Source organism: Lutra lutra, chromosome 4 (assembly GCF_902655055.1).
Source record: "Lutra lutra chromosome 4, mLutLut1.2, whole genome shotgun sequence".
Lineage (NCBI taxonomy): Eukaryota > Metazoa > Chordata > Mammalia > Carnivora > Mustelidae > Lutra > Lutra lutra.
The window spans coordinates 50852001-50872601 of record NC_062281.1 but is presented as its reverse complement, the minus strand read 5'-3'; the positions used below and the strand labels follow the sequence as shown (position 1 = coordinate 50872601).

General features: G+C 35.8%; 1 protein-coding gene across 1 annotated transcript in view; it reads left to right on the top strand.

The window, feature by feature from the left end:
• RALYL (RALY RNA binding protein like) overlaps window positions 1-20368 on the top strand; it is a 701413-nt gene extending 681045 nt beyond the window's left edge. The window contains 1 exon segment of the mRNA XM_047725116.1: window positions 19396-20368. Coding sequence (XP_047581072.1) covers window positions 19396-19413 — 18 coding nt within the window. The 3' untranslated portion in view covers window positions 19414-20368.
• The last annotated feature ends 233 nt before the right edge of the window (window positions 20369-20601 follow it).

Sequence of the window (20601 nt, the reverse complement as noted above, 5' to 3'; positions counted from 1 at the left end):
CGATCCGCCGGGGCCGTCTCTTACAGAGAGAATGACGACCCCCAGCCTCACAGACTAGCTTTTATACAGCAAAGGCCATGTGGTTGAGCCTGGCCAATGAGATTGTAATACACAGAGAAAGTTGCATAGTCATGCTAGGTCACACATGGGTGGCCAATTGAATTACAATTTACCCTATAGTAGCTGTTTGAACTAGCCTATCACTCTGGTCAGAATTGGCGCCCTAGTTTGGCGGCCAAAAGGCGGGGTTTACATTCTTTGGTGGTTAGGGAGATAGTATGTGTGCTTTACTGATTGGATGTCTCCACCTGACCTGACCCGTCCTTGTATTTGGGCTCTGTTATCAGGGACTGTTTGATCATATTTTACTAGTTTCCCAGACTTGCTTTTAAGTAAGTTCCCCTGGGAGATGGGAGGAAGGGTCAGTTTAAGTTTTACTACATAAACAACAAAATGGCTGTTTAACCGAGGTGGAATCACTCTGGCTAAGTAGGTCCCTACAAAAGGAACTAGTCAAGATATAAAAGAGGTACATAATGATCTCATTTAGGAAGGAGAATTTGTCTATCATATACTTAACCATACATAATCACACTTGGCAAATTCTAGATCTTTGTGTTTTAATCTTTAGATCTCACTCAACCCCCATCTCCTAACCCTCACCAATGGGATCTTGGTCTCCTCACACTGATCTGAACACAAAGACTAGATAATCTATGGGCAGGGATTCCCATCCAAGTGATCAAACACACATACACACACATAAGAAGTTCTTTGGAGTAGATGTGTCATATTCGGGCGGCCTACAAGGTAACTCCCATTTTTCCATTAAGGATGAGTAAGATGCTACATACTGATATCAGTAACACATGGTTTTTAAAATAACCCATGTATATATGTGGCTTGCTCAGCCTATTTTTGTGTCAGATGGATAAAACCCCACACCATAGTTCTGATGTTGTCTAGCCACACAACATTCAATCAATAAACCATTCTAAGATTCTGAAAGGCAAACAAATATTTCTATTCCTATAAATTATTTCAGAATTCCAAAGGGCACAAATGATTGGAAATAGAGTCCTAGTGATGTTAAGAGTTTTATGCAATAGAAACAGCTTAACTAGATACGTGTTTTCCCATTCATGCCATTTTTATTCAGGCAGCCAGCAAATATTTATGATTATTATGATTATTATAATTATAAGTGATTATTATGTTCAGACACCATTCTAAGCACTAGTAAAAGTCAGTGAATAAGAAAGAAAATGTCCCTTTTAGGGGTGCCTAGGTGGCTCAGTCTGTTAAGTGCCCATCTCTAGATTTCAGCTGAGGTCATGATCTTGAGGTTGTGAGACTGAGCCCCTGTCGGGATCTATGCTGGCCGTGGAACCTACTTGGGATTCTCTCTCCCTCTTCCTCTGCCCTTCCCTTGCTAAAAGAAAGAAAGAAAGAGAGGAAGGAAGGAAGGAAGAAAGGAAGGAAAAAAGGGAAGGAAGGAAGGGAGGGAGGGAGGGAGGGAGGGAGGGAGGGAGGGAAAGAGAAAGAAAGAGAGAGAGAGAAAGGAAAAGAAAGGAAAGGAAGAAAATGGCCTTTTTTGGGGGTGGAAGGTGACTCATTCACAGATGAGGCTTACATTCTAGTTAAAGATTTATATCCTAAAACATATTCTTTAATCTTCACATAATCCATGAAACTAATACAATGACTAAAGTATTAATTCACTGTTATGCAGTTGCTTGTTGTTAAGCACCCCTTCATTGTTGCTTAAAGTTGAATTTGCTGAAGAAAATAGATACGTTAGCTATTTTAAATAGGGGCCTATTAAGGGTAAATAGGAATATAAGTATGAGGTAAATCTGTTCACCAGCACTAGTTGACCAGAGTTTTCTAAATTTCTAGCTTTGAGGAAACAATATGTTTTAAAGTATTAAAATAATATGTGAAATTTTGAAATGCTAAAATTTGCACAGTATTTTTAAGAAATGAAAATAATTTGAGCAATTAATGTAAAGCATAAGAGAACAAAAGAATTTTATTTCTATAAGAAAATAATTCCATAATATGTGAATACTTTTCTTAGGAATATGCTTAGCAAAGCTTATTACTGATGTTTGAAAATCTTTCCACTTTTCTCTAAGCCACTCATGAGAAAGAAATAATTCACTGATTGCCTAGTAGGTATAGATTTGCTTCATTTGACTTTTAAAAAATCATTTTAACTGGAATTACCTCCCGTTTAAGGAGAGACATAAAGATTCTACAAATTGCACTGGTTAAAAGGGCATTATAAAAAATGGCAGTGTAACCATGGTAATATCATTTCGAGTCATAAAATTTAAGCCACACTCTGTCTATATTACCTCCCTGGTTTCTAATGCTGCCTTTGTGCACCATGGCATATTAGACACCTATTCTATTCAATTCTCTGGTGCCTTGTCACTCTTTCCTGTTTTACAGACAATTGTGTGTCAGTGAAGACTCCACACACAGAAGCACAAACACTTCAGGGGAATGTGTTCACCACATTTGTTCAACTGGGTGAAAATTAGTGTCTTCAACCTTGCCTAACTATCTTTATATTCAAAGAGTACACATAGAAGTAATCCCATTCATTCTATTAAATAATGAATGTTGGATTCCTGACACAATAGTGACATTTTCCTTGAATTTTCTGGTACTAACATTATATGAATACTAACTTCTTTTAAAATTTCATCATTTTATTCTTCCCAGATCTTCATGTTAGTAATACTTCCTATTTTCCTAATGTTGAATCTATAAACACATTGGAAGCCTTAGCTATATGTTTCTTTATTCTAAAACTAAAATGTTAAGCATAATCAATATTCTATATGAAAACATCAGAATCTATTTCTTAGATACATCAGTCAATTCATTAATCTAAAGTCTTAAAAGTATATTCAAATTACAGGAGTTGATTTTCCAACATATATTTACTGGATAGATTCATCGAATTTCTGGCGAAGGGTTAGTTAGTTATAGCTACTCACCTCTCATTGCCTTCTCCAGAGGTTGTTGAATTTAGTGACCTGAGCATTTCATCTGCCAAATAACTAGCAATTTTTTTTTCAAGTTTCAGGGTTTTTTTGATGCTCCAAATACAGTTCATCCAGTACCAAGTGTGCTATATGCATAGGACTTTACTGATTTTTTTTTCCTAGCTGGTTTTAAAGTTATTGAGCATAATGAACTTTAAAAACTCCTCAGAATAAAAATAAATGAATAGATAAAAGACTACATTCATCTGATAAATACCAGTGCAAGAAACTTGTACTTGAGCAAGCTAAGAAAGTCATTAACAGCAGTAGTTCTGATGGAACTAATGTTATACCTACTCAAGCTACACTGACTCTAATAATCTGTGAGAGAAGAAATGGGAAAAGGTATGAAAACACTTCATTAAATCAGAAATTGAAAGAAAGGAAAAAGTGGCACTTTTTTTTCCCCCCAATTTTATTCATAGCTCAACAGACAGGATCACAGTGGAAAAGTGATTAATCGTTTAAATGGTGCTGACCTTTTACAATTCCTACCCCACATTCTAGACGTTAATTGCTTAAATAATGCATTTCAGGCAATACATGGAGGTTTTAAGCCAGGCAGTATTCGAGCTGCAAAGGGGCAGCTTCTAGTTCACCTGACAGCACTGGGCACTTTTATCACCCAAGCAGTGCGGGACTCTAGCGGCTGTTTCCCCACACGTGAAAATTTCCACAGGTGTGAACCAAGCCACACCATCAGCCATACTCTCCTTCCGGCTTTCCCTTACAAACCTTCACTGTCTTTAGAATGGTTCCGAACATGGAAAAAATCACACGCTCCGGGGCAGCCTGAGATGCAATGCAAGTATAGCCCTTTGGAAACCTGATAAGAATGCTTATCAACTGGAACCTGATAAGAATTCTGGATACCTTATGCATATTTAATATTTCCTATCTGGCCACATTTTTAGGAATACATTTTAATAATGTCCAGTAACAGCTGCTAAAAGCAAACTTTGCTAGCCTGTGGTCTACTGGTCTACTGGAAGTAACATCTACCCCGGCCATTTAAATCTATGTGAATGAAACAAGTTGTGAAATCAGTCTGGGCCTTAGTTGTCTCAAAAATGTGGAAAAATAGCTTATTTTTTAAAAGCAGAAAAGCTGAGAAAGTAGGATATAATGTGTACACATATACACATACACACACACAGGAGTGACGGAGATTTTTATCTCGTTCCAAGTCAAAAAAATAAAAGGGGGTGGGGGGAAACAGTACTTTTTTTTCTTTCGTTTTCACTACCATCCAGGAAAAACACTGAGTTTTTTGTATACATAATTTCCTTTATTGCCTAAAATAACTTAAAGGATAGATATTTTGGAAATAACTGATTTTAGAAAGGCTAAGTAGCTTCCTCAAGATCATACTGATAATAAAAGGCAGAGTCAAGATTCAACCAGGATCTATAAGATTCCAGTGCTCTTAGATATTTTCACATATTAATGCTTACAAACTTCATTAATTTTAATTTGTTTTGCCCTTGTGATTTTTGCCATATCTATACACCACAGGTAGTATTTTTAACTTACTTTTAAAAATTAAGTTGACTTTTTTTTTACTTAAAGTAAATGTATCTTTAAAACTAAACTTCAGTTCATTCCAAAAAATGAAAAACCAAGTATCCTTTTCCATAAAGAGGAGGTATTTTAAGATAAATAGCATGAAAAGACAAAACATTTCTTTTTAAATTTAGCTTAGTACTTTCATATGACAAAAAAGCTTGTACTCCTTCTTCTCACAATCAATCTCTCAGTCTTTGTACCTCTATCTCTATCTCTCTCTTGTTCAAAAAAAGACAGTACTAAAGAAATGTCAGAATTAGCACCAGCAGAAACTTTCTCTTTAATGCAGTCAGAAAACTGGAAGAACACTGAGAAGGGTAATTTTCTCACTCTATGAGTCAATGTTTTTAGCGTGTCTTCCCACCTAACAGTATGTTGGGTGCCGTTAGCAGTTTTGTGCACCTCCCTGGGAACACGGAGCTCAATCTTGCTGACCTGCTCCTCACGCTTGATGAAATAACTCAGATGACATCCTGATTGGCTGTCACCCTCCCGCAGTCCTGTGCTTTGCACAATTTTCAGCTTGAAGTTGGCTGAAACTCCACATACAAACTGACTTGTGAGATTACATTGGAAAAGTACTCTGAACTTTACAGAATTAGATGCCTCAGAATTGATCAAAATGAAAACATTCTCATGCGCTGTATTTCCAGATCCCTGAGACTCTCAAGAGGAAGGTAGCCCTCTGGGTCCCTACCCACTGCTGGCACCTGGAAAGCCCTCACCTTGTTGCTGTCTGCCATGTGCTTTTAAAAAATCCAAATGATGTCCATCCAAATAGGACATTGCCTACTCAGACTGTCTCATTTTTCATAGGGAAAGTTTATGGTAAAACGAAAAGGACACGGACATGCATATTTTATACACATTTGGTTTTATAGAATAGATTGATTGTTGACAAAGAAGCTGCTGGCCTCTTATCCCTCTTGCTCCTGGGATAGTAGGATAAATATTTTCTTCAGAGGCCTGTTACTGTCACTGTTACTTTCGGCAGACACAAGGCAAGAGTTCAACATTCTTAGCTGATATCATAGACTATGTCCAAAGGGAATGAGAAAAAATTACCCAGAAATATTAAAATATATAAGATTAATTTTTCATAAATATTCTGTGTATAGCACAAAGTAGTTAAGCATTAGCTGCTAAAATTATAACAGTATAACTATTCCATAAAAAATGATGTTGAAAACTTAAGCATGATCTAAATTGCCTTACACAAAGTAGAAGATATTTATATAACACAGTGCTAAGGAGTAAAGCCAGTATAGATAAAGCGCTGGGTTAGTATCAGCCTTATATGAAAAACTATGTGACTTGAGCAAGTGACTTACTTCTCTGTGCCTCAGTTTTCTTATCTGTAAAATGAGAATAATAATAATGGCACTTTCCTCATGGTGTTGGTGTGAATAAGAAATGGGATAAAACATTTAAAGTACTCCAAAGAGTGCTTGGTGTGTAGTAAGCCTTCAGTACATGTTAATACTTAGTCAAGTAAGTCAAGCATAAAAATTTGATTATTGAGAAAAAAACAATGACAAAACTATTGAAAGAAACCAGGTATATTAAGGAGAAAGTTTCAGTTTGGTGTTCTTTTTAACAACTAATTCATAGTTATTAGCCTCCCATTTTAACCAGAGAATCAGATACCCAGAGGTTTTGTTGTTGTTGTTGTTGTTGTTGTTTCAGCCAATAGCTAGCTAGGCTTTGATAACAAAATAAAGTACAGAAAGCATGTGCACACTAGGAAATGATGTTGAGGTAGGAAGGCATGCAGGCCACATAACATAATATGCTCCCTTAGCACATGCTTGAACATGGTGCTTTGGATCAAGAACATTTTTGGTAACACTTGAAATTGCAATCAAACATGAAGCACAATGTTACATGAAATTAGATACATAAATTCTTTTTTTTTTAAGATTTTATTTATTTATTTATTGGACAGACAGAAATCACAAGTAGTCAGAGAGGCAGGCAGAGAGGAGGACTCTGGGATCATGAGCCAAAGGCAGAGGCTTTAACCCACTGAGCCACCCAGGCACCCCAGATACATAAATTCTGAATAAGGCAGAATTCTATTTGTATTTACCAGCAGACAAATAAGGATTTGTTTTTTAGTATAGCTGACATAGAAGTTTCAGGTGTATGCAGTAGTGGTTGGATGAGTTTCTACATTTTACTATGCTCACCACTAGTGTAGTTACCCTCTGTCACCATGCACCGCTCATAAAATACCAACAACTGTATTCCTTATGCTGTGCCTTTAATAAGAATTTTTTAATAAGGGGCACCTGGCTGGCCCAGCCCGTGGAGCCTGTGACACTTGATCTCTGGGTTGTAAGTTCAAGCCCCATGTTGGGTGTAGAGAAGAATTAAAAATAAAAATCGTTTAAAGAAAGAATTTTTTTAATCAAATAGAAACTGGAGATAAAGAAAAACATGACTGTCAGAGAAAGATCTATCTTTCTCATTTTTTTGCTGAACTTGTAAAACCATAGGCTGGAAGAAGTTAACAGCTTAAAAGAAATTTTCTGATATCAGCGGGGGTTCCCTAAAACATAATTAGTCACACAAACATTTCATAATTAAATACGGTGATAGGTGTCATGTATTACTACAAATAATAAGATAGCTTTCATATCTCAAGACAAAAAAAATCTGTTACCTTCCCTAATTTGAAAAGTTAAAGGTTGAAAGGTTATAAAGTAATGTATATATGAATTGAGTATTCCCTACACAAAAAATAATGATTTGTCTAATGATGATTTGAAAATACTCTTTTCTAATCACATACATAGCCTATTGTGTTCGGTACCTAAACTGTACCTCATTCCTCTGAAATGTATCCGTGTACTAAAGAGGACAATTTTTGTTCCTGTAAAAAAACATTTAATGTCATCTGTTTTTAAAAATTGTTCTTAACATTTATGCTAAGGAAAATCATATTCATATGAATTTAAATAGCTTGAAATCTCATAATATTCACATGAAAAGTAATAACTGTGAAACTGGGGCCAATTATTTTTAACTTTTATCCAGAATTTTAAGTTATATCAAAATTCAAAATACATTTTGTTTTCTGATACTTGTGCACACATTTGATCTCCATATGTACTGATGCTATGCGAGGACATTTTTATTGAAACCATCCCTGTAAACATAAATTGAGTAACTATACCTGGAAGTAAATTAAGTTGGAAAAGTTCAGCCATTTAATTGATTTTTTTTTCCATATGAGGTATGGTATTTTCTTATGGCATATAAAGTGATAGAATTGGTTATTTTTTTTCATATCCCAAATGGGTTCAGTCAATGAGGAATAAAAAAGATATATAAGTCTAGTTATAAAATATCATTGTCCATTGCCCCCTAAAAAATTAATAAAGTTTATTTAAAATTTATTACAGCTGCCTGCACATATACAAGTAAATACAAGTAAAACAATTCTTTCTGACTCAGAAATCAATTCTCTGTGCTCTTCCCTTACCTATATTTATCTCAGCAAAATAGAGATTTCTAGAATAGTATCATAGGTGCCTGCCCCATCGGCTTCCCAGCACTCATCTACCAAAACCCCATTAGTCAAAATGCAGTTCCTATGACCCAAACAAAGAAACAAAGACAGTGGAAACATTCTGCTGAAAACTTCAGCTGGACATTATTTCCCCAGTACTTCTCACCAACAACCCAAGTGTTTAGAGGCAGGTTTGTGGGAAGAGCATGTTGTCGCCTACCTTCAGACATAGGGCATCTGTTCTGTGATGTTTATTTCAAATCAAGTATCTATTTAATGTGACCCTCATGTAAGAGAAGAATAATGTGATGTGGGGGTGAATTTATCTTTTTTTTTTTAAGATTTTTTAAAATTTATTTATTTGACAGACAGAGATCACAAGTAGGCAGAGAGAGGAGGAATCATGACCTGAGCTGAAGGCAGAGGCTTTAACCCACTGAGCCACTCAGGCACCCCTGGGGGTTGGGGGGGGGGATTTATCTTACCACCCCATTAAGACCCTGGGGAAATGACTTTCTTTCCTTGCGTCTCGGACTTCTCTTCATTAAGATGACTGTTTGTAAAATGCTACAGAAATAACTTATAGCTTCAGATGTACACTGCAGATGTAAGATACATTTATGTGTCAAGTAATTCCATACCATGTTTCCTCAGCAAAAAACGCCTGGTGTAGGTGAAAGAACAGAAAACCAGGCAGACACGGGGCCCTTCCTCTTTAGCGCACAACAAAGTGTAGTGATCAGGAGTCTTCTGGGCATTATCATAGTCAAATCCGATGAACAGATAATGTTATAGCATTCTGTTCAGGTCTATAAAATGTGACTTACTAGAGAAATTTAATTATAAAGGAAAAACCTCTTCAAATAAAAAGTTTGATTTGGGGAAGATTTGCTCATAGATATCTAGGAGAGAACCCCTCTTACAATGAATTACTACATCAATTTATTGAATTAAATGCTCCCAGCCCTTATTTATCTTGATCCATACAGAACCATATAACTGACATTGTTCCTCAATTCTGTGTTCTCTTATAATAAAAAAAAAAAGGAAAACACAGATAAGTGAGCTGATATCCGAAACCTATTTCAAAAAAGTAACCTACAGAGGATTTGACATAATCTGTCACACATAAAATGGATAAAGTCCAATTTCTAATTCCTTCTATCTATGTTACAATTTGGGGGTTTTTCATAATCGTGATAGTCCTAGGGACTACAAAACTCTGAAATCCCTTCTGAATCATCCAGGATTCTATTATATCCTGCTTAATTTGAGTGCTAAGAATATTTTGATAATAGTATTACTAGGAACTATTCCAAAACTGTAAGCCTTAAGATTTCTTTTTTGAAATTTCTCATATATTTCTCAAATATGATGATAAGAAAACAAGAGTTTATTAATAGAATAGTAGTATAATTATGCCATCACTTTACTATATCACTTGATCTCTCAGATTAATTTTACTCAATTATAAAGTTGAAGTTATTTTTATAGTCAATACTTTGATGTATATAGTAAATTTAATTAAATGAGAATTGTTAAATAACCACAACAGCCTTTGCTTCAGCTATTTGAAGGATCATGAATTAACTATACAATTTCCAAGGACTTTTTAAATTATACCTCTAAATCAATCAATTTTAAATCACACTTTTAGACACGAAATGACATTTTTAGACATGAAATGATTTTAAATATTTCTTCTTGTGTTGCCAAAACTAATTACTAAAAGAACTACAGAAAGCAGCAAAATGTGTGAAATTTCAAAGTTCATAATAATCTCAGCATTAATCAGCATTTGGCTTCTAGCACTGGAATTAACTTATGCAATTTGGAGTATTATCCTAAACTTGTCATTATCATTTCCAGCATTGGGAATCACTAATGGTTGCTAGACACTATATAATTAGCATGAGAAGTCAGAAATCGATGCATGATCAAACACAAGTTATGTGCCAAATAAAATTGCTATAATTTATCAATTCAGCTAGTCAAATGTAATTATCAGTGAGGCCAGAACACTCAAAACACAATCGTAATTATTTTCACAAAGTATCATAGAATAGTCTGTGAAAAAAATAAGAAAAATGTTAACGTGTTGATGTATGTGTAACAGAGCATCCAAGTTCTGGTAAAACATACAATTTAGCAATGTGATTAACTTCTTTTTCAGTATTAACTAAATTTTTACACAGATGTTTTAAATAAAATTATGTAACCCACATTAGGTAACTTTATCGTAAAGTTAAATGTTCTTTTTTCTTAATCAAATGTATTTTTATAACACAAAAGTTCTCCTTTGGACAGATGACTAAAGCCAATTTTTTAATTAAAATGGTTTTTAAATTAGTTCAAGATGGAACTTTAAAAAAAGAAAAATCCAGGCAAATCTGCTGTAAATCAAAGAAAGGCAGATAGTAAGTTAATGTGCAAATCCTGGTACCTTCCCAATAATTCTGTCTCTTTTCTCCCTCTAATCATCAGGGCACCGGTGTATTCTCATATCCCAGTTGAGATCACCAGTACTAAAACTGATGATGTACCCAGTCTGCTTCCCTACTGTCTTCTCACAACTGGGCAGAATAGAATGCACTGGCCTTATTTAAAAAAAAAAAAAAGAAAAGAAAAGAAAAAAAGCAGCCTGGCTTTGATTTAGGCAGGACACTAACTCTCTGATGCAAGTATTAATGGATAATACAAGGATGATTCTCACCCAACAACATACCTCACTTGTTTATAAAGAAAATCATTCAAGACCATACATATAAAGTGTTTCATAAGCTTCTAAACATTATACAAATAAGAGTTATTATGACGATTTGTGGTCCATGCCCACACACTTAGCCCGGTGCCAGAGTCTAAGAATAACCCAAACCCAGTCTCTGTGTAGAATGAATTAAGGAAGCCTCAGCTAAGTCATGCAAATGCCTCAGACTCTAAAACGGTCTTGTTGTTTCTCTAGCTGTAAGCTTATTACAGTTGCTCTAGGCTTTTTCTACGCACTGAATCCTCCTTTCGTCCTGGGAACAAACAGGGTTCCCAAAATTAAATATCATCCTCAATGGGAAAAAGCTCGCAGCCTTCCCGTTGAGATCAGGAACACAACAAAGATGCCCACTCTCACCACTCTTGTTCAACATAGTATTAGAAGTCCTAGCAACAGCAATCAGACAACAAAGAGAAATAAAAGGTATCCAAATTGGCAATGAAGAAATCACTCTCTCTTCGCAGATGACATGATTCTTTATATGGAAAACCCAAAAGACTCCACTCCCAAACTACTAGAACTCATACAGCAATTCAGTAACGTGGCAGGATACAAAGTCAATGTACAGAAATCAGTGGCTTTCTTATACACTAACAATGAAAATACAGAAAGGGAAATTAGAGAATTGATTCCATTTACTATAGCACCAAGAACCATAAGATACCTGGGAATAAACCTAACCAAAGAGGTAAAGGATCTGTACTCGAGGAACTACAGAACACTCATGAAAGAAATTGAAGAAGACACAAAAAGATGGAAGGCCATTCCATGCTCTTGGATCAGAAGAATAAACATTGTTAAAATGTCTATACTGCCTAGAGCAATCTATACTTTTAATGCCATTCCAATCAAAATTCCACCGGTATTCTTCAAAGAGCTGGAGCAAATAATCCAAAAATTTGTATGGAAGCAGAAGAGACCCCGAATCGCTAAGGAAATGTTGAAAAACAAAAATAAAACTGGGGGCATCATGTTACCTGATTTCAAGCTTTACTACAAAGCTGTGATCACCAAGACAGCATGGTACTGGCATAAAAACAGACACATAGACCAGTGGAACAGAGTAAAATTAAATGAATAAATAAGTCAAAACCAGAAAGTCTGATTCTTCAGATAATCTGCTTTAAAGTTCTAATACCAATCTATTTCTCCCTACAGTAGATCTCTGCCTTCCTCTCTCCTGCCTTCTTAGGATATCTGACTTGAATCCGTACCCTATAGATGTGGCCTTCCTAGTACTTCATAACACACAAATTCTGCCTACCTTCCTGGTTTGTCACCACACTCTCTAGGTTTTGAGTCAATATATAATCCAGCCATTTAGCAGATTTAGATTCAAGGCAACGAATTCTTTTCTATGGTTTCCTACAGACGGAACAAGATGCTTTATGAGATAAACAGTTCTGTATCCCTTAAGATAATCAAGCCAAAGCGTACATAGTAATCAGCCATGATTACATGAAGGCACTGCTGCTCTGGTTGGGAGGTTGGACACAATCACTCTACAATCCCAGGTCACCAGCTTCATTAGCCATTCTGCTAGTCTGCTTCTCTGATGGTTCAGAGCCAGAATGGATAAGACAATGCATATCTCCTAACATCATTGCATCCTACTACACTAAACAAATTATTCCTATAATGAATCCAAGATACAACATACTATTTACCTTACTTGCATTTTATGTGTGATTTTAGTTAAATGAAACATACTCCAGAAACACAAATGTTCTTTTTGTGTAGATGTTAAAAACTGTTACTGCACTAATGTCCTTGTTAGAGAGAGCTATAATTAGTTATAGGAAATGATGTCATTAACTCTGAAGAGGGAGTTTTTTAAAATCACATATGGTAAGTCATGTACCAAAACAAACACCCATGGTATTTTTAATTGTACTTTTATATTAGTTATCACACTATTTTCACTTCAATATCAAAATTTGTGTCTATAAATAAATCTCATAAATTAAACTAAAATAGGAATAATGCAAAGGCTTGGAAATCATTTTTATAATATTTATAGGAATATAGTATATTTGGTCTTGGTACATAGAACTAAATTACTTTAACATTAATTTTTTTTCTTCTACTTTTATGCTGGTTTTATAATACTATATTATAATTTCCTTCAATTTTTAGGAGAGAAAATAAAACATCTTAACATTATTCATGCAGTAACTTAAGTCTATTGTAGTATAGTAAATGACTGATTTTTCCAGTCTTTTCATCTTTTCATTTGGTTATGGAATAACAGAGGCCACCGATTTGAAAACTTGTGATCCACTATAGTATAATAAGACCATTTTTCTCTTTTAGTCATACTTATTTCTTGAATATTGGGAGACAGATGGGAATAGGATAAAAACATGGGAATTATTGGGTACAGTAATGGGTGCAGATTATAAAACAACTGTTAGGAATTAGAAGCAAAAAATAATAATAATAATAATAAGTAAGGAGAGAGGACGTGTTATGGAGACAGAAAAGAAGTGTGGATATCCTGACGACAGTTTGCCAGTGGAGCCATGACTTACCAAGTGCCCTTATAGTTAACCAAGAATTGACCCAACTTAAATAAGTTTGATGGTACATAGGAGAACTGAAGCAGGAGAATACCTACCAAAATAACTACTCAAGCCAATAAGTTAAACATCCATATTCCGTGGATACTGATAGAAGACAGGAGACTCCTGAGACAAAAGACTTTGCCACTCATAGCAAAAAACATACAAGTATCTGGATAGGTGTCCTGGTTTTCCAAACTCAAGACTTAAGTCCAAGATAGAGGGCCAGATGAAGCCTGCATGCCATGCAGTGCCCTACAGGAGAGCGATCTGGAGTGTATAGAATCCAGCTTTCTAGGAAGGAATAAGCAAGCCTTTCTTTTTCCAGACAAGATGTATTGCAGAACCATGTGGTACATTCCAGAGAAGAGTTACCTTACTTGTCAGGATTGCTAGCCAAATAAATAATTCTAAGAAGTGGCCTTGGGAAAGAAACAGAGTTTTGTGATGTTAGCACACTCAACAAGACATGTAGGAGTGCAGGCGGCCCACTCACAGAACACAGCTGCTCAACGGTGGAGTGAAGTCGGTCTCCAAGAGTGGGTTGCCCAGATCAGCATTATTCAGGAACTTATCAGAAATGCAGCTTCCTGGGCCTCATTCCAGACCTACTTGTCTTAGTGCATTTGGACTGCTATAACAAAAAACTATAGGCTAGGCAATGTATAAGCAATAAACATTTATTTCTGAGTTCTGGCAGCTGGGAAGTCCAAAATCATGGCAGCATTAGTTGTCTCATGAGAGCCTATTTCCTAGTTGTATCCGCATATGGTAGAAGAACCCAGGGAGCTCTCTGGGACCCCTTTTATAAAGGACACTGATCCCATTCGAGGGTTCTGGCCTCATGAATCACCTTCCCAAAACCCTACCTCCTAATACTATCACGTTGGGAGTTAAGATTTCAACATATGAACCTTGAAGAGACACAAACATTCAGACCATATATTAGTGTATCAGAAATTTAGTAATCTGATTTACTATGATTTACTATGGCCACTCAGTAATTCTGAGGTTCACTAAAGTTTGAGAACCAAACATGTAATGGAAAAAATTATTGATTGCAGTCAAGATTCTGGGTCTAGTTAGGGTTTCCACCAAATACCTGGGCACGTCTTTCAAACTGTCTGGGCCTTCGTATCTTCATCTATTATAACAGGAGAGGGTTAGATAATTCCTGATCGCTTATTGCTCAAATTCAATGACGTTCTATATTTCTTGACATGTAGCTTTATAAATATTGCCTCTAGGAAAGACCTTGAGATATACATGGCAAGTACTGAGAAGCCACGAGAGACAGCCAGCAAGGCAGAGCCACAAGGATTTGTAACCTCATAGGCTCACAGAACTTATCTGTCAGCACACTGGGAGTAGAACAGTACCTCAGACAAATGCAAAATAATAATCTGTACTATCAGAAGATCTGTTTATGAATTTATAGCGGGACCTATCCTTGAAAGGAAGTTCAGTCTTGTGTCCTATGGTCTGAGCATTCTCTTCCCAAAGACAAACTGTTAAGAATTATAATCAGAAGTTTTGCCTGTGAAGAGCTGATTGAGTGTTCTGATATTGACCAATGTGTCCACATCTCATCACAGGCCTGGTTGGTTCTCTTCTAGGACTTGGATGCCTTCTCCTGTGGAGAACACATTCTCCTGAATGGGAACAACTAAGTTACCCTCCAAGATTCTCCTTTTTTTTTTTTTTTAAGATTTTACTTATTAATTTTGAGAGAGTGAGAAAGAAAGGGAAGGGACAGAGCAGGAGGGAGAGAGACAAGCAGACTGCATGCTGAGCATGGAACCCTACGCAAGCCTCAGTCCCATAACCCCCAAGATGGTAACTTCAAGACTCCTATTTTTCTGTACTTGCATTGTCAAACAAGTCTCTTGTAGATCAACACTTTTCTTTGGCAGATTTAATAAGTTTCAGTTACATTCTAGTCAAGACCCAAAGACCTAGAAACTTTCTGCCTCTCTTAAGTGACATTGTGCATATTCTCTACCATCATCATTTAAGTCTTGATTTTAGAGTAAAAATCTCAGAGGCAGACTGCTTGTCTTATTTCCAAGTTTCTGATGGGCTACTACATGTTTGTCTTTGCCTGTGTTTCCTGTACGCCCAAATCCCCTACATCCTAAATGGCCATCAACTCAGGAACGGAGACTATTAAGCCCCTAAGAACTACATAATGGAGCAGTTTCCTCCACTTGTAGCCATCTCAGAGAGTTAGTAGCCATCTGTTTTCATACCATTTATGGTTTTTGTGATATGATTCTTTTAGTCTTAAAGTATAATGCAATTTTGGTCCCAAGAGCTTATTAATAGAAGGCAAGTTTAACTTATAATGAACAGTAGCAGCCATGAATCTGTTTGCGTTATTTAGAAATTTGAATTGAATTGTATCTCATTTGTAATAAAGGATTTGTAAAAGCCACATGTATTCACATTGTCTATAAAAAGTGAATGGCTGAACAGTTACTCAATGAACATGACCAGTGACGTCAGCAAATATGGATCATTTCTCTTCAATGACTCTGACTTTCTGTAAAATGTTATATAGCCTATGTTTTCCACATATTTTCTTTCACCTTGTTTTGCTTTTATAGATATTATCTAACAATGTAGGTTATCTATATTTCTCCAATTAGTTATTAGTTATAAATCTTAATTAGAGGGTGGCTCAGCCATTAAGTGTCTGCCTTCAGCTCAGGTCATGATCCCAGGTCCTGGGATCCAGCCCTGCATCACATTGGGCTCCCTGCTCAGTGGAAGGTCTGCTTCTCCCTCTCTCAATCCATCTGCTTGTGCTCCCTCTCTCACTGTGTCTCTCTCTGTCAAATAAATACATGAAATGTTTTTTTAAAAAATCTCAATTAGAAAAAAATAACAGAAGCATTTCTGATATTAAAAAGTCAGAAGACTGGGGCACCTGGGTGGCTCAGTCGCTTAAGCATCTGCCTTAGGTTCAGGTCATGATCCTGGGGTCTCAAGATGGAGCCCTGCATCTGGCTCCTTGCTCAGCTAGGAGTCTGCTTCTCCCTCTCCCTCTGCTCCTCCCCAGCTCGTACTTGCTCTCTATTGCTCGTTCACTCTTCTCTCTCAAATAAATACATGAAATCTTTTTAAAAAGTCAGAAGATATCTTTAAAAATATGATTTTTTTAGGGCTGTTAATAAAGTGTATTTATTCCACATATTGCTATACCTATAAAAAGATCTTCAGCATCACTAATTATCAGGGAAATGCAAATAAGAGCCACATGAGATATAACCTCACACCTGTTAGAACAGCTATTATCAGAAAGAAAAAGAACAAGTGTTGGAAAGGACGTAGAGAAAGGGAACCTTTGTGCACTGTTGGTAGGAACATAAATTGGTGCAGCCATTGTGGAAAACAACATGGAGATTCCTCAAAAAATTAAAAATAGAATTACCATGTGGTCCAGCTATACCACTTCTAGGTATTTATCTGAAGAAAATGAAAACACTAATTCAGGAAGCTATAGGCACCCCTATGTTCACTGCAGCATTATTTACAATAGCTAAGAATGGAAACAACCTTATATCTAGATCTATAGATCTAGATCTATAGATCTAGATACAGATATACCCAATGCTATTGAGCCATAAAAAAAGGATATCTTGCCATTTGCAACAACATGAGTGTACCTTGAAGGTATTATGCTAAGTGAAATAAGACAGAGAAAGACAAATACCATGCACGTGATCTCACTTATATTTGAAGTATAAAAAACGAAAAAGGAATAAAACACAACTCATAGATACAGAAAATAGGTTGGTGGTTAGAGAGAGGGAAAGGAGTCTTGGGGGCAAAAAGGCTGAAGAAGGTCAATTGTGTGGTGACAGATGGTAACTGGATTCATTGTGGTGATCATTCATTGTGATCACCTTGTAGTATATTATTATGTTGTACACCTGAAGCTAATATAATGTTGTAAATCAATTTTACATATATGCGTGTGTATATGTGTGTGTATATATATGTGTGTGTGTGTGTGTGTGTGTGTGTATATATATATATATGAATTCATGAGGTTTAAAATTAAATGTGCTTTCTCTTAGATTAATACTATCCTTTTTATCTTTTTCAAGGAGAAGTAAATTGCTTGGTTCAGTACAATCCAGGCCCATCTGAGTGGCTTTTTGTTGTTTTTCAGAAATGGGAGAGATTGAGAGTTAGAAAAGCATTCATCATCAGGATAATTTGTTTTAAAAGCATCCAGGCTCCCATATAGCCACTAGATAAATTACCCACTATTCAAGGAAGGAAAGCACAATTAGTTTCACATTATAGTAAACGAATCTGCTCCTTAAATGACTGTCATTCTTGAGAAAAAAGGCAACAAGAATGTCATAGTTGTCCCCTTTCTCCCGTGCCTTTAGAAGCAAAAGCAATCCTTTTCTAGGACTAGAAGATCTATGGAAAGCATAGTGAATATATTTTGCCATTGTTTTTAGATAAGGAGAATTATATTCATTACTTGTATCCATACGGTTAATAACACCTACTTCACAATGCAAAGTTAATGAAGCTTTTGTTTAGTACTAGGGACAGGCAAATGCTTTGAAGCTTTATGGTAAGGAAGTAAGACTTCAATAAATTATTTTCAAACCTCCTTTTCTTCTTCCCAGGATAATTATTTTTATGTAATCATTTACAATCAAGGAGCAAAGGGAGGGGTAAAGAAAAATCAGACCAGGGATAATGGAATATGCACAAAAAATCTGCAGGCCATTTTTTTCTTCTTAAAATGGATAGTTGCTAAACAACCATTCATTACCGCTTTTGAGGCAAGCAGGATGGTGTAAGAATATACTAAATTAATGTCATCCTCCACCACTTAACCTGAAGAAACACAATAATTAGTAAACTGTATGTACACAGCTGCTGCAGCAGTTTAAGCATGTTCCATCTGTAATAAGAGCGATCAATGAAGGCCTTGCAGGAAAGAGGGCGACTGCAATCATATAAAGAAAAAGCTTTAGTTCCTCCCTGCACACAAGTGTTATCAATCCAAACCCAAACTCACTATATCTTATGTTCACAAGTCTGCATCCTTCTACAAGTACAATTTAATTGTATTTACTAAGGTTTTCATTTTCACGTTGGTAATGGATCATTTGGGGTATGTGCACACAGGGAATGTATAAAACTTCCTTTATACTACACAACCCTGGGCATGCCTGCTTTGTACCGTAAGTTCAAAACTCCGTGCTTCGAAGATTAATTGACTCTATGTACATGAACGCTTCTTGCAACTGCATGAAGAACACATTTGAATGACATTTTCATTTTTAGAAATACAGGTATGTGTGACCTGTAAGCAGTGGCTTAACCAACTGAGTCACCCAGGTGCCTCACATCTAGCTTTCTTTTTTATAACCAAGGATACATAACTCAGATCAGAGATCCGTACTGCTTTTTCTCCTATCCCAGGTGCATTAGGCTTAGGACCGCACCGTTCAAAGCCTCTTACAGGGGAAAAGTATCCCATGGTCACTCTCCTGAGGAGCCACAAAAATTCAAAAGAAACCCAAATCTCTTTCCCTAGCCTAGAGCTTCAAGTGTTTCCCCTCTGACTTGGTCAGGAGCTCTTGGTCAAGATAATTGCTGATCTCAGGCAATAAATGTACTGAATTTTTTAAAATTACAGCATATTATAAGTGTAAATAATTTTAGCATTGTCTACAACAAAGGATCTAAGACAAAGGATCTAAAGGATTTTTCTTAAGGATCTAAAAGGATCTCAAAAGTTCTCAAAAGGATTTTTCTTAAAGATTTAGTTCTTTTTTAATCATCTCCTGATTCGGCCTGAATTCTAACTTAAATCCAACTTACATATATGCATGTTATCAACAATGAAACCTAAATCTCAATATTTTAAAATACTTTTTTTTCTTTCCTCAGTTTCTACAGATAAAGTGATCTGAAGTAATGAATGATGCCACAAAAGCAGAAAAGAGAAACTGTGACAACCCCCAGAAATGTGAAAGGAGGTTTCTTACTGGATAGCAGCATCTTTGGTTCAATTTATTAAAAAAAAAAAAAATACCCAAATAAATGAAATGGACAGAATTGTTCAATTTTAGAAATTCCATTTCTTCTATGTTTTAAGCTATATAATAGTCAAGTTTTTATGGTTTAGATTGTAAATGTGTTTTCCCCTTTGCTAATTATGTTGTGTTTTTTTAAGTCTTAAAAGTCTTAAAATGTGAAAGGACATTTATGAATGGTAAGGGAGACACTGTATACAAATGTATATTTGTAAAAGCTATTTTTATGATTAGCATGTTTTACTGTTGATCATATATAAAGTCAGGTGATATTGCAATTCTATGTTTAAAGCTTATCTCCAACAATGTCATGTAAGAAAAGATACATCATAAGCTAGTTTTCATAATTTATTTTTAATTTATAGTTTAAAGTACTTCAGATCATAATGATAAAATACTTGAAAATGTTATATTTCTGCCCCCCATAAGCACCATTTTTATTAATAAAGAATGCAGATATTTCAGTTGTGATTCCATAGCTAAAGGACTCTGTTGCTTTGACCTGTGATTAAATTGAGCATTCTCTACTCAACTGAAATGATCCAGTTCTTACCCAATCCTTCAGTCTGGGTAGGAGATCCCATGGACAGGTTTTAGTGCCAATACAGCTGAAAACTATATTGGCAAGGAAAAGGTTGTCTTGTCTTTGGTTCTGAAAGTTTAAATAGTGCGTATATCACTTCATTTCATCTCCTATTACTAGGAACGCTCCATTCCCAAGCATTGCAAGTATTTTCCAGATGCTCTTTGCCGTCGTCATGTGCTGTGGAAATGGAAGAAACCATCTTCACAGACTGTAGGAGAACTCAGCATATAATTTCTTAATAAATACCGTTTGTTTTAAAACAAAGTTGGTGTGTCTCTTTCCTTTGGGGGTGCATTTAGTTTTAATTTTCAGTTTGACTCTCTATGTCCCTGTAATGCCATACAATTAGTGCGATAATGAAAGTAGCATAACTTTACTAAAATGTGTATTCTAGGTTTTATATGCCCACACTTTGCATGGAGTGACATATATTCTGGACCACATCAATTTGCTCTATAACACAAAGCAAGATGA